The sequence below is a fragment of the Parasteatoda tepidariorum genome, chromosome 10 (assembly GCF_982258835.1).
Source record: "Parasteatoda tepidariorum strain Cologne lab strain chromosome 10, Ptep-v5.0, whole genome shotgun sequence".
In the NCBI taxonomy this organism is placed as follows: domain Eukaryota; kingdom Metazoa; phylum Arthropoda; class Arachnida; order Araneae; family Theridiidae; genus Parasteatoda; species Parasteatoda tepidariorum.
The window spans coordinates 13919329-13937263 of record NC_141764.1 but is presented as its reverse complement, the minus strand read 5'-3'; the positions used below and the strand labels follow the sequence as shown (position 1 = coordinate 13937263).

General features: G+C 31.3%; 1 protein-coding gene across 1 annotated transcript in view; it reads left to right on the top strand.

The window, feature by feature from the left end:
• Window positions 1-6464: 6464 nt before the first annotated feature.
• LOC107446100 (transforming growth factor-beta-induced protein ig-h3) overlaps window positions 6465-17935 on the top strand; it is a 33617-nt gene continuing 22146 nt past the window's right edge. Inside the window, exons 1-2 of the mRNA XM_087153954.1 lie at window positions 6465-6804; window positions 16910-17200. Coding sequence (XP_087010080.1) covers window positions 6677-6804; window positions 16910-17200 — 419 coding nt within the window. The 5' untranslated portion in view covers window positions 6465-6676. The remainder of the gene's footprint in view (window positions 6805-16909; window positions 17201-17935) is intronic.

Sequence of the window (17935 nt, the reverse complement as noted above, 5' to 3'; positions counted from 1 at the left end):
TAATGTTCCTCCAAACATAAAAGAGTCCTATATGAAAGTTTGATAAAGTTGCGGCCCGCCATTTGACTGGTGCCTTTAATTGCGGCCCCCCGGTCTCATGTAAGTTAGAAACTCCTGGTCTAACACATTTAAGGTCACCCCCTTGAACCATTAAGATTGCTTCCTAGAACGTGAAGATCCGTTCATTACATCAAAAGTTATTTAGGGTGATTCCTTTTTTATTTTGCGCACTGTGCATTAAACAGTTTGTTCAAAGTATAGTTTTTAAGAAAGGTTAATTTTTTAATAGATTTTTAAAAAATTTATTTTTTTCCTTACATAAAATTGTTACTGATATTGCATAAAATTACGATTTATGTCGCACAAAATTACTATTTTTATTGCATAAAACTGTTATTGTTATTGAGTAAAATTGTTATTGTTATTGCATAAAATTGCGATTTATGTCGCACAAAATTACTATTTTTATTGCATAAAATTGTTATTGCATAAAATTGCGATTTATGTCGCACAAAATTACTATTTTTGTTGCATAAAATTGTTATTGTTATTGCATAAAATTGCGATTTATGTCGCACAAAATTACTATTTTTATTGCATAAAATTGAAATTTTTATTGCATAAAATAACTATTTTTATTTATATAAAATTTCTATTTTTCATTAAAACGATAAAAATACACTGGTTATCATAAATTAAGGAAAATTCACAAAAATCGCGATAACTCAAGAAATTACACATGGAATTTTATGAAACTTACCCACAATATACAACACATAGTAAGGTATTAAACAACATAAAAAGAAATTATCAGACATTAATAGTAGTATAGAAATTAGCACATGTATAAAATAAACAAATTGGAAGTATCGGTTTGCAATAGAAAAAGTACCTTTAATATGGAATATGATTGCCTCTAGAAGCAATACAGCACAAACAGCGATGTGTGATGCTTTCAATTATGCGGTCTATCAGTTCAATAGGAAGTGAGAGCCATTGCTCTTGTAAAGCAGTTGCAAGCGTGGCAAGGGTCTGAGAGGGCGGATTGATGGCAGATACACGCCTCCCTAGAGCATCCCAAACGTGCTCGATAGGATTCAAGTCCGGGGATCGAGCTGGCCACTCCATGCGAGTAATTGTTTCCTGTTGAAGATAATCATCAACAATGCGAGCTCTGTGGGGTCTTGCATTATCGTCCTGTAACAGGAAGCAATCACCAATTGCCCCGGCATATGGGCGCACATAAGCATCAAGGATGTTGTCTCGATAAACCTGAGCATTCACGGTTCCCCTTGGAAAGACATGGAGGTATGTGCGCCCTCCTAAGGATATGCCTCCCCAAACACAGACACTGCCTCTTCCGTATGCATCTCTTTCACGGATGTTTGATGGATGATAACGGGTCCCAGGTTCTCTCCATATCAAATAACGTCTACTGTCACTTTCTAGACTAAACCTGGACTCATCCGTAAAGAGAACAGGCCTCCATTGATCTGACGTCCAGTGGACATGTTGTCGGGCCCACTGCAAACGGTCTCTCCTATGGCGTGATGTGAGCGGCACGCAAATGGCTGGTCGTCTCGCATACAGACCACCTTCGTGGAGCCTTCTGCGCACAGTTGACGTTGACACCAACCTTCCGGTGGCTGCAGCAAGAGAGGATCTAAGATGTGTCGGAGTAGCGGTTCTATTCCTGCGTGCACTTAATGTCAAATATCGGTCATCGGCACTGGTCGTAACAGTTGGCCGTCCTTGACTGAACCTCCTAGATGCCGAATCTGTGGTTTGAAATTGCCTCCAAAGTCTATGAACCACAGATGGACTCACATTTAGCCATCTGGCCACTTCTGATTGACTCTGCCCTGCCTCTAGTCTCCCGATGGCTCTCCATCGTAGTTCTTCAGGCAAATGATGCCTAGAGGTCATTATTACGAATTGGCTATCTCAGATTTTCAATGTCGCAATCACAGTAAAATTTGTGTGCTTTCTCTCAAACTTGGACTTTTATGCTCCAGGCAGATGACGTAAGCCGAGTGCAGCGCCACTAATTTGCATATTGCAATTTTACTCAGCTACTCTTAGTGGACAACATATGCAAATTTTGCACGGTTTGGCTTACTTTTGAAAGAGTTATCGCTATTTTTGTGATTTTTCCTTAATTTATGATAACCAGTGTACATTTATTCAGTCGTAGTTTTTTTTTTTCTCCATTCGCTGCGAAATTACAACTACTCGTCTAAAATGTGTTATTTTAGGAAAAATAAATAACAAGTAGAAGAAAATAAGAAATGACAGAAACATTCAAAAAACTTAATAAAATGAACTGAAGATAATAAAGAATTTGTAGAAGAGATCAGTTTAAAAAAAAACAAAGAAAAAGGAAAAAAAAAATAACTGCTGAATCGTTGAATATCTCTTTCAGTTCATATTATCTGCTGCTGTGTTTATGATAAACACGTTTCACACGAAATGTGAGAAACAAAATATGAAGTCATCTTGTTTTAAATCGAAGCTTAAATCGAAGAATCTAAGCAGGAATAAATGTATTTTCTTTAGCTTATTAACCGCTTCCTTGATTATTCCGAATTAACTCGGGTATGTATAGATAGTAAATATTTATAATCCCGAGTAAACTCGGTCATAGCAGAATTCGGCGATACGTTTTGTTTTATCACGTTTTTATTCGGCCGGTAGCAAAACAAAAAACAATAATAATCCGCTGTGATTGGAAGTTGGCCAATTTTTGTTTGGGCTATTTGCGGGACTGCAGACGCGTTTTGTACAATTGTATAAGCGATGGTTGATGAATTTGTATGGAAAAAAAGTCGAAGACCATTGTATAAAGAGCTTTCAATATCTTTTTGGCAAATATGGAAATATAGTCCCAATAGTTTGGTCAGAAAAGTGCTCCGAAGTTCGAATCCCGTAACGCAATTTTAATTTTTGGGTATATATCTATACCTCAATAACTTTTTAAGTGGAATGAAAATGTTTTGACCACAATTATAAAATTTGCTAATTCAAAGACAATTCCAAGTAATAAAAATAACGACTTTTAGCAAATATTTATTATTTTTTCTTATTTTATTTAAGAATGGTCGAAAAGAAATTTGAATTTTAAGATATAAAATTTTTTACATTATTTTAAAGCATATAATTTTACGTAGCATAATACAAAATCGGAGCAAAATCGGTTGAATAGTTCTTGAGAAATTGAATGTCAAGGCAATTTCTGAGATATTTAAAATTTGATTTCTCGGCGACTATTTAAAAAATGTCGCTCAAATTTTTTCTTTTGCCATTTCAACTTACAAACTTTTAAATGATGTAAGAAATAGTATATTCAAATTTTTGTATATTCAAATTGTAACAGTTCAAATTTTTTTCGACTATTATTTAATAAAATAATAAAAAATAATAAATATTTACTGAAATCTATTTTTTGCATGGAATTATCATTGGATTAATAAATTTTATAACTGTGTGCAGAAATTGTTCAGTTTTCTTAAAATGTTTTCAAGGAACTACGCAAAAAGTAAAATTAACATTAAGGGATCCAAACTTTGAATCGCTTTTCTGACCTAACTAAGGAGACCGTATTTCCCAGATTGCGGCCACGCCTTATATTTTGGTTTTTAGAAGTCCAAATCCGTTGGAAAAAAGAATATGTATATTCAGAGAAAGTACGTTTTTGTGTCAAATTTCGTACCTTAATATATCGCCTGCACTTATTAATTAACATTTTTCAGGTTATCATTTCAAGTCATTAAGTTTGAGTCCTAGAACGTGAAGATCTGATCATTAGACCGAAAGTAATCAGGAGGGGATCCTTTTTTTGAGCACTGTTACACAGTACTTATTTCGAGCTGTGTTCTGAGTTAAAAGCTCATCGATGTAATTCTTTTCAAAACTCTAACAAAGTTAAATTCATTTCTTATCAAAGAATACTGAATCTATCATCAGTTTCTTATCTTAATATTCTTAGAAAACACTTAATAAAATCGGGGTTTTCCTACTCACGTTTCTTTCTTTAATTTTTTTTTCGTGGAGAAAAACATGCGTTTTGGAAAGCACATGGAGCTAAAACATAAAAAAAAAGTATCTTGCCGCATCAACAGAAACTTTTGATAGAAATTATGTTTCCTTATTACAATTCAAACTGTAAAACTGAAAGATGATGATTTCTTCGTTTAAAGCTACCGAGAGGCATAGATAGCTATTTGCAGAATCTTTCGAAAGTTTAGAAAGGATTAATTGCTTCCATGAAAAGAACTTTTTTTTAAAAAAAAACTTATGATAACTGATAAGTACACTAAAAATGATAACTGATAAATACACTACCGACAACAATGGAAGAGACCCTTTCAATTTTTAATTTTTTTTAAAACTTCTCAGTAAACAGTTAAAGATTATTTTACTACTGTGTATGTAAACTTGTTCATACATATCAATAAAGTTTAAAACTTTTAGAGGTTTGAGATCCGGAAATAAATTGCTAACAAAAAGGAGTCTTCTTGAATATCCTGTGCCAAAAGATACAGCAATAAGCTTTTAGCATCTATACATTATTTTTGATTATGAGATGAACTGCGCAAAATTTCGTTAACCTAGCTTAAACATCCATAGAAATATGAACATTTATATGAAAAAATACCTTTTTGGTCCAACATTTTCGTTTTATAAATGAAAAAATTTTCAATAAAATCAAACAAAACTTTTGGAGTAATTTTTAACTTAATCTTAAATGTATTATTTCAAAATTTGAAAACAATTCGTTAGAAAAGAGCATTTAAAGTAATCCTTTTATGCTGCTAATGCGTAGAAGACATTTACATTTTTTTTTTTATAATCTTGTTTTGAATCGTATCTGGTTACTTATGAAAAAGTTCGATTTGAATATCTCGAAAATTGAAAAAGTTTTCAGCAGTTTTCTAAGTAGTTTTTATAAATTTTAAAAGAATGCTCTGAATGGTAAAGAGTTTTCCACTAGTTTTATTTTGTTCCATTGAACAAGATTTATTAAAAATAACACCTCAATATAGTGGAACATCTCCTTATTAAAATATCTTATATTTCACACGTTTTCTTTCCTTATATCATCACATTTTGATGCTTGGAAAATCATTGAAGGATCTTATCACTTCTTATTATTATCATCTGTTTTTAGATACAAAATTGTGGAATTTGTCGTAAATCCATTATAATTTAGAGCTTTTTTTTAAAAGCTACTAAGAAAATTGCTGGAAATTTTTTATATTTCAGAATCGGACTTTCTTCATTAGTTGCGAAATCGGATTCATAACAAAACTATGAATTTTTAAAAAAATGTTTCCCACGCATGCATAGTATGAAAAGACTACTTTAAATACTCATATGTTGCGTAATTTTAAAAGAATCTCTCTTGAATTTTAAAATGATGTTTATGTTATTAATTAAAACTTATTCCAGAAAATTTTGTTTAACTTCATAGATATTTTCTTCAGTTATTGTAAGAAAACATAAGGCAAAAAAAATTACTTCATAAAATTTCTTTTAATTTCTCTTAAATGTAAAAACGTCAATATTGACACAAATAGTTTAGCTAGGTTACGGCTAGGTTACAACTACAAAATTTTCAAATCAATCATATTACATCAAGCAATTGAAAATATTATACATTTGTCTTATAAAATTTGTCGCAAATCGTTCTTGTCCTGAGATTTATTTAATTTTTGTTTAAGAAAACAATAGTATGTTTTTGTTTTTTGATAGACTGAATTATTATAAAATAAATAAGAAATTTTCTTCGTACATATTTAGGACCGTTAAAATTTTTTTTTTGCCGGTGCCTGGCTGCACCGTCGATGATTGAGCCGGCCAGGTGAATACTTCCGATACAAAAATAACAATTTTACTATGAAAATACTTGGAGAAAAGGATTATCAATATAATACAATACATTATAAAAGATTAGAGAAGCCCGCGATAGCTTGATTGGTAGGGCGCTGGGCCCATGTCCAAGAGGTCATGAGTTCGATCCCGACGGACGAAGACTCCCGCGTAGAAAATGATAACTGATGCACGTTAAATCAGTCGGGTCACAAAGTCCTCCATGTTCCCATAACAATACATACTTCTATGGGTACTGATCCAAGAGTTCCTTTGTCTTCTGGATTGAGTTCTAAATTACAAGGCTACGGAGGTGAACATTGGTAGGCGTGAACCCAAAAGTGCGTCGGCTGTTCACCGACTGCTATAAAATAAAATAGATTAGAATGATTAATGTTCATATAGTTTTAGCTATTATATTTCAGGCGAAATTCCTAAATGTAAAGAATATTTTAAAAATAAATGTTTCTTTCATAGACTTCATATCACCATAAGTAGGAAACAGTATTTTCATAGAAGCAATCAAGCAAATCATTTCTGCGCAGTATTAGACAGATAAAAAAAAATGCCATCCGGTCTAAAAGTGTGTAAAGGTCAGTCGAGCCATGTGACCTAGGAATCCGTAGAACAGTTGCGGCCTCTCATCTAGAAAAATCGAGCATCGGCAGAAGCGCCCTCCTATCTCCCTTTATAAAAGTATCCAATTGCTCACTTCTGCATACCATTTCCTTCCTCCGACCAAAACAGAAGCTTATCCCTAGTGGATTGGCCACTACTCAATTATCGTCTGCTGTTTGGGCGACGAAAAATGCGTTCCTTCATCTCCTCCGCGATATTCTCTTCCTTATTTATCTTCCTTTTGTTGACGGGTGGAAGATGCGGACCCAGGCATAAGAGGTTCCTCAGAACAGATTTTCTCAACCCTCTCTCTGACAGGTATTTATGTAATTCTTTTTTTTTTTTAAATAATTATCTCTTCAAATGAACGTGTTACAGTGTAATCTCGCTAAAATAAACCAGGAATAACACCCGGTTTTAGTGGTCCCATCCCAACTATTATTTATCTAGTCAGAAATTATATATATATATATATATATATATATATATATATATATATATATATATATATATATATATATATATATATATATATATATATATATATATATATATATATATATATATATATATATATATATATATATATATATATATATATATATATATATATATATCACTTATTGCGCTTAAGCTGCAAGTAATCAGAACTCATTAGATAAGTTCAAAATGAAGAATTTAAACAAAGAAAAATTATAAAATTATAGACATATGAAAAAAAGGGGGGGAATAATAAGTAAAAAATAACAAACAACAGTTGTTTGTTATTTTTTGTTGTATATATATATATATATATATATATATATATATATATATATATATATATATATATATATATATATATATATATATATATATATATATATATATATATATATATATATATATATATATATATATATATATATATATATATATATATATATATATATATGTGTGTGTGTGTGTGTGTGTGATATTTATAACTTAATGTGTTCGATTCTATTTCGTTTGAAAAAAAATTTTTTTTAGTGCTTCTCACACTATTGTATTGAAATATTTTGCTTTGGCTATTACAGTACAGTATTAACAGTACATTATTAAAAAAGCTCTTCTTTTTTCAGATACAATCGTGTGAGCTGATAAAGAGAGATTTTTTTCCGGATTCTTATTAATTTTTATAAAAAATTTTTCTTCTCTTTTTTCATTATTCTGTAATTTTTTTCCGTATTTTCTCTGCATTTTGAGCTTGTTTTATGAGTTCTATATACTTGCAGATCTTGCCCAGTAAATAAAACTTATTGATTTTCTTTTCAAAAAGAAGATAAAACAAAGAAAAACTATAGACATATGAAAAAAAAGGGGGAGGGGAAATAATAAGTAAAAAAATAACAAGCAACAGTTTAAAAAAAAAAGAAAAAATGATGAAATTTTATTTAAAAAAACCGGAAAAAAGTACTTTTTTCGTGTTTTTTTGTATATATATATATATATATATATATATATTATATTATATTATATTATCTATACACGCTGAATATGCGCAGTTAAGAAATTATTTTTAATGTTTAAAATGAACTTTAATTTTTTTTCCAGGTATTTAAATAAATGTTATAAGATTTTTACTATGTTAAGTTAAAAAGTATATAATTTTTTCCCCTTAAGTAAAAATGCATAACAGATTTATGAATGATTGTTTAAAATGAGCATTGAATAATGCGAGGGATTCAAATGGCAGCAGTCGCTTGGAAGGTTGAATCACTTGTAAGTCAAACTTATAAATCTTTTTTTTTCTCTTCAAAAATGGGGAAAATAAAAAGATAAAAAAAAATATTCGTGATAGGATGACAAGTTTTCTAGAGATCTAGTTTTAATAAGACAATATTTCGTTTTAGAATATTATGAATATTTTACTAGAGAATATTTTGACTGTTAATTTCCGTCCCGCAGGGGACTGATCGTTAAGACACGGTTCCCAGCAGATCACCGAAGTCAAGCATCACTGGCTACGGTCAGTGTGCGGGTGGGTGACCACTTGGATCAGTCTGCGTAGGGACGGGACCGAGGGTGTGCGGTATTGGTCCTCGTTAAACTGTGCTACCGTAAAGTGCTCGACTTCGCGCGCAGGTCGTCGGGCTACCGAAGCGGGGGTGCCATCCCCTCCGCAGAGGATCAAAATTGTGATGGCATGTCTTCGGATCATCCTCCGGGATGTTTCCCAGACCGTCGCCAATAGCCCATTGTGCAGCTCTAGTGCAACGTAAAGTAACAACAACAACAACAACTGCTAATTTCCGATTAAAAATTTCGTTCAAGTGAAAAATCGTCTGAAAAGTAAAATTGGTTGCAGTGAGACTACATATTTAGTGAGTGAAATTCACATGGCAAAACTAGTGAGCTAACTCCCCTGTTAGCTGCCGCTCACCAACTCCAATGATTACTTCGCAATAATTGTTGTTTCTTGACCGAAAACAGTTTTTCTACCAAAGTTAAAATTACTCACTTAACATATAGGCACTAAAAGGAATTCATTTTGCTTACGCCATTAGTAGTATAAATATTTAGATTATTATGTTTGATGGGTTGATTAGTTTGCATCACTGTTAAATATTATAGATCAAATTTATGAGACCTGCAGAAGATCAAAGTCTCCTGAAGCGTTGCAATTTTTTTCAATTATTAACCAAGCTAAATCTGATCTTATTTTACTAGCAACGTTACTACAGTTGGTTCATAATCTCAAATGAATCACTCAAGAATTCTTCAATCATTCCGGAAAATAAATAATTTTTGAACGTCTTTTATTTAAAAGGAAAGGATTTAATACAGTCTCTGGCCAAATTATTAAACGCACTATTAGATTCCATGTGAAATCTTAATTATCAGACGATACAATGCAGCTTTATTGTTTTTACGTGACTAAAACCAGTTGGCACTTGTTACGTTGTCAATTGGTTAAATCAGACAATATATTATATAATTTCAACAATTGGATAAATACCATGATATATTATATAAATATAGAATATTTATTGTATCAGATATTATATTCGTATATTATAATAATTAAACCCAATTATTAGACGCATTGTACTTTTTTAAGAATGCCATGTTTTGCGAGAGTTTATATGGAATACTTTTATATATAAACATACAAGTAATGACTTTTTATTTAGTAGATATTTTATTTACTTTCTATTTGTATTTATTTTTAACGTATTGCATTACAATGTTAACCAATTGATACACCAACGTAAACAAGTGCAAACCGGTTTCAGTCGCATAAAAACAATAAAGCTGTATAATATCACCTGATAATTAAGATTTTACATAGAATCTTATACTGCGTCTAATAATTTGGCCAGAGACTGTATTTCTTTAGAGTACTGTGGATACTAGTAAGTTTATAGAACATAGAGTAGAAACTCGCTTGTTTGAAGATTACAGTTAGTCTCTCATAAATATGCTGCTCGGATGCATGAAATTTGTCTGATTTTCGCGCAAAAAAGTGCTTTTTTTGTTATGCAGACATAGAATAACTGCCATTACTTAAAATAAAAATTAATGACGGAAATGAGTTTGATTTATGATAGAGTATTAAAAACTGGAATGACCAGTATATTTCTAAACTCCTTTGAAACTTCTGCTTTCCAAAAATTACATTTATTATTTCTTTTATGTTCCATCCTGCTTTATTCTTTATGTATGAGAAGAAAATAGGAAATGCTTGCATAGAATTGTGTACTTCAAAAGGAAGACCTCCAAAAACCGCACACGTGACCTATGACATCAGCGCCAGTTTATCATTAACGGAAATGTGGTGCATTAAAGTTGAGCTAAGTTTCTCTGCATAAGTTAGAATGTTAATTTACAACGATAAGTTCATTAAATACAGAACTGCATCGCACTTCGAATGAGTTGAAACATAATTTATTCTCGTCTACTTCTTTTACTTAACTTAGATTTATAATTTGTTTATGTATTTTATTGTAACTGTAATATATTTTTGTTTTGTGTACCTGACAGCTTCGGTGCATAATTAGTACAAAATGGCTTCGTGCCTGTCTTTGTGTTAAGTCTCTGTGCAAATATATTTCGTGAAAGAATTGAAATCTTTGTGAAAGAATCTTTGTGAAAGAATTTAGAATGTGTCGCTTACGGGCTTGGCCTACTCGAAATGGAATGGAAAGAACAATTGCTAGCGTAAGCAAATACCACGTTTCCACAACCAATCAGGATCGAGATACCCATACTACGTCACTTGCAGGTATCCCATTAATAATTTACTTCCACTCTATTTTTCCATTTCCCTAATTTATGCTACAAACGAAAAATCCAAAATAAAATAGAATCATGCCGGAATCATTGTCTTAAAGTTTTATTCAAAATAATTAGCATTGTAAAAAAGAGAAAATTATGAAGGTAAATATATTCTTCACTATTCACACGAGCAGTTTTTAGTTTTCAATGTCATTCACACCTTAACCAGAAAGAATGTGAAGAATTGTAGTATTACTAACATTCGTCGTTTGTTGGGTCTTTTGAAAATTTCTCGACAGCTAAACGGCGTGTGTCTTTTTTCTATGACAGAAATCTAGTATTGTTTTACTGGTTTTGACCAGAGAATGTTAGCAATCACATAGTCGCATTGGTAAATGTTCGAAACATAAACTAGATCTAGTTAAGTGCCATTGCCTGGCATACATTTTTGCTCGGTATGACCTACATCAATGTTTTTTTAAGGTTCTGTGCCAGTTTAACCGGTACTCCCAACACTAATGTTTCTCTTAATTTATCCTCAACAGATATTAAAATATCGAATAAATATAATAATATACATGTTATATCCGATTCGAAATTAATTTATTCACTGATATTAGGGTTAATTGCAGAGCAGAAACGGTTAAATGTATATATTTTTCACCTGGATCTGGTGTTTTTGTACTAATAAAATCGGAATGCGTGAAAAAATCTTCTTTGCAGTAACTCCATGTCCCTCGCTTTAAAATAAAAGAGTGGATACTTTGCTCTCAATTTATTAGTCAATGAATAGCAAAAAGAACAATTATTTTTTTTTTAAATGAAAATAAGTAAAATAATGAAAGCTTTGGAAAAATCTTTAAAATCATGAAAATTCAGTTTGGAACTTGATTTTTGAGATAACTGTAAAATATTCGTTTCCGGTAAGCAATCGAATTAATTATTAATTATGAAACATATGTCTGGAGACTGTCAAATATAAACCAGAAAATATCTATAGAGATTAATTGGAGCATGTCCATACACTTTGTCACTGATGGTTCGTTCGTAAAATATTTTCATGGATGGATTTCGCACTCAGAGAAGTGAAGGTCATTGAAAACATGCGGCAATAAAATACAAACATAGAAATCCATGAGAATTTCAACATGTCACACTGGTGTTATTATTATTTCTAGCATTTATAACGAGAATCCCTCGCTCTTTTTTTAGTTTTAACCAGGAGCCTTATTCATTAACCCATTTAAGTATACAGTGTAATCCGGAAAGTGTTTTGTCAGAACTTGTTACTTCACATGCAACAGTTCTCATCATTCACAAGTTGATGGTTTACGTTAAAGCACATCTAAAATTAGCTGATACAATTATCGCAGAAAAAAAAACAAAACAAAAAAAAAACGACACAGCATCAATGGATTGTTATTTTATTTTTGAAATTAATAGAAAAAAGCTGTCGTTTTTTACTTTAGGAATAATGTGTGTTTTGTTTGTATACAACAGGAGTTTCTAACTTACATGAGGCCGGGGACCACAATTAAAAGCACAAATCAAATGGTGGGCCGCAACTTTATCAACTTTATCTTATACCTTACATAAGAATTTTATGTAGGACTGCCTTATTTTTGAAAGAACATTAAATATTACTGTCGGATATTTTACCAAGTAGTGCAAAACAAAAGTATTGAATTACAAATTAAAGTAAAAAGTAGATTTTTAAAAATATTTAATTGCATATTAGAAAATTCGGGCTACTATAATTTTAATGTGCACCGATATATTTGAATATTGACACGACCCACCCTATTTGTGTAGGGTTTACGTCAAGCAGAAATTGTACAATCAATAGAAATAAAAGTTACAGAAACACCCAAAGGGGCAAACAGACAGTCAAAAGACCATAGTAATAAAATCAAACACAATAAAATCACAATGTAATAAAATCGAACACAAAAAAGTTAAAATTACTGAGATAACATCGTAATGGAAAAATGCAGGTAAAACCGATGTGCACCGATGTATTGAACAATTAATGTGTGGCAGATATCTAATTGTTAAGATATAAAACTTTAAAAAGGTTGGTATTAAGACTTACATAGTAGCACACAAAATGTTCAATGAGAAAATTGAGATTTGTCTGCTGCAACTGCCAGAGAATAGATATTTACATTTTAAATTTAAAATTTACAAATGTGTGTGTAAATATTTTCGTCCAAAATGAGTGGTTTCAAAAAGTTAAATCGGAGAATTTTTTCGAGAAAATTTCTGATACACACATGCTAAATTATATTCGCAAAATACGAAAAGAAAAAAAAAATAAATAAAAAAAAATAAATAAAAAAGAGTAACATACACGATTATTTTTGCATTTGAATAAATATTTTCTTGGATGCAAAACCTGAGAAATAAATTTTTTGCACCGTTGGTATGTTAAATTTCACAGAAACGAAGAAATTAGGTTTTTATTTACCAGTAAAGTATTTTAAACCCATATAGATTTTTTACGAAAATTGTCCGCAAAAAAAAAAAAAAAAAAAAATTAAAACTAATATATTTTAGTTTGAGGGTCACAAAAAAAGGCTTTGAGGGCCGGACGCGGCCCATGGGCCTCCAGTTGGAAACCACTAGTATACAAGAAGAATGCAGAATGTCTTCTGAATTAAAAAGCCGACTCTATCTGGCAAATAGGGCTGAGAATATTTATTAAATCTAGGTTTCTCCATAGAAAAACATATTTTTTAATTTACAAAACTCTAATCTGGCCGGTTTTGATATATGCAGCTTGGACAATGACAAAACTGGAGGAAAATTGTATCGCAATATTCGAGAGAAAGATTTATGCGGAGTACACTTGGTGGTGTAAATGAAAACAATAACTGGAGATTTAACTTTGAACTGTACAAGATTTATAAGCAACCCGATATTATTAAATATATAAAAATAAATAGAATGAATTGAATGGCCCACGTGATTCGAATGAGTGATGACAATACGATAAAAAAGATACTGCTTTTTAGACTCGTTGGAACAAGAAAGCGGGGAAGGCTGCGGTTGAGATGGGCTGACCTTCTGATTTTCTTGCAACTAATGTAAAGAATTGGAAATCAAAGATAAATCGGGAAGTCGTTATGGAGAAATCTTCAGAAGAAAGCATTGGCTCACATTGGGCTGTCTGGCCAACTATAATGATGATGTGTGTTTTGTTTGTACATAAAGAAAACAAGAGTTGCAATATGAAGACGCGTCAATTTATTATGTCGATAGTCGTGTGTCTCCGGTAATATTCTTCATGACTGAGTTTAAAAGGGAAGCAACGCCCAGACAAAAACATCTTCTTAGGGAATTTTGATTTCTATTTGTAATAAAATGATTTATTTTTATGCACGGGTTTGCGGTGGGAAATGTATGTGAACACGAACAAATAATAGAGAGTTTCCTTTAGATTCATGGAATCTACGTATTTCAATTTTCTACCCATAATTTGTGAATATAAAATAAGCGTTAAGTCACATTCTTTCAACCAGGATCCTGCTTTTATGAATTTGTGCAAATAGGGTCCTGTTATTGCAAAAATTGCTAAAAACATTTTCAGGAAGGTTTTAAATTGTAAATAGATACAAGATTCTGCTCAACAATTGCTGCTACTAAATTGGAGATGCAACATACAAATGTTTGGTATTTAGCCTATACTGCTCAGCACAGAATATTGATTTCGGACGAATAATGGAAACAAAACCACTCGCATTTTTAATAATTTCAATTGACCTATTTTAAATAACACAACTTAGTTATATATCACTTTTAATGTGTTACGTATTCAGTAAACTTAAACAATTCTTAAATTTATAATATTTATTTAAAAAATTGCCAGAAGTTAATTTTATTTTGCATAATATTCTATTAATTAATTTTAGGAATAAATATAAATTGATGAATTATTTATTTATAAAAAAAAATTATCATTTAATATCAATAAGAATTTGCACACGATGTTTGTAAAAGTAGAACTTATAAACTTAGGAAACTTGGAAAACTTAGTTCGTTTCGAACCGTCTTTTTCCCCTTCTCCCGGGAAGAGTTAATTCGATTAACAAAACAATAATGAAGATAAACAAATTGTTAAAGGGTCCGATTAAAAGATAAATTATTTTGCGAAGGGTCCGTTTTTACGAAGAGATATTTTGTGAAGGGTCCGTTAACGGACCCAAATTTCCTCTAAACAGACCCCTGAACTTACTTTAAATAATACTACTACCCCAACTTTAAGTATTTTGCCTTTTATTGAATCATTTTCTTAGAAGTTAGCTTCATTTTCACCTAATGTGGAAAAATTAATTTAGAGAAAAAAAGAAATTTAAATGACACGATACAAAAGATTCAAGTAGCATCTTACCGTATAAATAAATGCATATGGACATTTTTTCCTTTTTCAAAAACTATTTTGTTCCATTTAAATTTAGCTTTTAAGGAATAAATGGTCAAGTTCGTCATTTTAGTTAGTTAAAAATGCCGGATTATAATTATTCTTTAAAGGAAAAAACTATTCCAGATGAATATTAATTTTGTCGTTAATATTTTTATTTGTAGATGCATGAATAAAAATGCATGATGTAAAATGAATAAAAAAATCAGGAAGATAATATAATTTGCATATGAGACCATAAGAAAAGCGAATTATGGCAGCATTGAGGTAATAAATGGGAAGAATCACATGAGGAGGACACAGTGATGACTTCCCAGACAAGAGAGAGGCGTGGGCGGAAGTTCGGAACAAGTTTTGCGGAAGTTCATGGTCAACAGGACAATGACCTTCCTCCGAACCACCTTCACTCTTTTTCCCCCCATACAAAAGAAGAAAAAAATATCTACACTTTTCTACCCCAAAGAATACTTTTTTTTCCTTAAAAGAAGAAAAAAAAAAAAAAAAAAAAAAGGAAAAACATTTTTCGTTAATTTCCTCATCTATTTCAAGTTCACACAGATTTTGCAATTGAAAATTACTTTAGCTATTCTTTAAGATAGTCATACTTAACATTTATCCTCTTAAATTTTCATTAAAATTATAGGCTCGGTGAGCTTTTCAGCTTTGCTTAAAATGCGTGTATTAAAAAATGGACACATTTGTACATGCGTGTTTGGAAATGGACACCACTCGAAATGCCTGTTTAAGAAAATTGGTATAGCAATTTTAAGAAAATTGGTATAGCAATTTTAAGAAAATGGACATAGCAATTTTAAGAAAATAGACATAGCAATTTTGAGAAAGTAGACATAGTAATTTTTAAAAAATGGTCATAGCAATTTTAAGAAAATGGGCAAAGCAATTTTAAGAAAATGGACATAGCAATTTTAAGAAAATAGGCATAGCAATTTTAGGAAAATGGATATAGCAATTTTAAGAAAATGGATGTAGAACTCGATTCCGTCTCCTTAAACACCTTTTATGGAAATGTTTTTTCTTTAACCCAGATTTCGAGATGTGACTATTTTTTTAAATTTGCAGCTCGAGAAAGGTCCAGAATAGAAAGTTCACTGATGATATTTGAACTTAGAGAGCTCTTTTCTTGCTTGCTTCGACACTAAATCTCCACAATCATTTTATTTAATTTCTAAACCATAAAGATGTTGTTAAATCTAATTTAAAGGGTATTCAATTAATAGATTCTAAAAAGTTTAAGTATATTTACACACACACTGAGTAAGAAAGATATGGTCATAAATACTAGAATATGGTAAAATTTGAATTTTTTTCGTTCCATGAGGACACCAAATAGAGAAAAAAATTTCATCGTAGCGTTGCGCTAATAACTTTTTCCTAAATTCATGACTTTTTTTAAAATTCAATTTTTGAGGATCTATATAATCAATATTTTACTATTTTTATAGTAAGCCATATAAAAATATATTCCTTAAAGTAATGTAGAAACTTGTCGAATTTATAATTCAATTTTTTTTTCGAGTGTTATGAAATAAAATAATAAAAAATTATTATTTAATTGGTTGCATGGAATCGTTTTTGGATAAACGAATTTAATAATTGTGTGCAAAAATAAAAGATTGGATATTATTTCCAGGCATGGCTACTTTGTGCGTGCCATTCAAATATTTTTTTAATAATGTCGAAAAAACATAATAGCTTCAAATTGATATTGATTTATATTGACCAATTACGATATTCTTTTTTCAGCCTCGTAGGACTGGGTGATTATGCCCGCGATCTATCCGACCAGTTTTCTCAGGCTTCAGTGGCTGTCCAACACGTGATGCCCCAGGCAACCCGGGCACTCACCAGGCTCACCCCATGGGGTCACAGGAACAGAGAGCTCGAGACGAGACCCAAGAAAAATCTCATCCGTATACCTGTGGAACGAGAAACAGAAGATGAAGAAGAAATAGAAGTGTTCGAACCGGAAAAGAAACCTCAAACCTTCGTCCCGTTTTCATTCACATTCGGACTCTTGACTCCCTGGTGGCAAGGGTGAGCATTTTTTACCACACCATTTTTTTTTCTTCATAAAAGCAAAAGTAGTAACGCTCAAGTCACATATTTTGATGGTTTTCCATTGATGGATCAACATAATCTTGATAGTAACCATCAATTATTCTATTATGAACCATTATATTTTAGACGGTAACCAACATAAGTAACCATCACCCAATGTAGGAATTTGGACTGATTTATGATTGTCTAGCATAAGAATAGCAATTTGTTTTGAAGGTTTGATCATGTTAAACCATCAGAAATTTCCATCATAGTTTTGTAAAAATCAAATGTTTGAACGATCTTGAACTACCATCATCCCGATGCAAGAATTCGAACTGATTTATGATGGGGCAACATAAAAATAACAGATTGTTTTGATGGTATATTCCATCAAAACAATTTGGTTTTTCCCATTTAACCATCATGGAAATGTACAGTTGGAACCATCATGGACATTCACGGATCATCATGAAATGATGGATCATGATCATGAGAATCAAACTTCGCTTGATGGTTAAACATCATATTATTGAAGAAGCATTTTCCATCATGGAATGATGGAATTTTGCTGGCATATCAAAAGCCATGAATGCATAATGGAAAATGTTGGATGATGAACATCAAATGATGTTGGACAAACATGAATTGTACTGAAACTAATATAAACCATCAATATGATTTAATGGTACCATCAGGAATTTTGTATGAGAAAAACTCTGGGTGATTAAA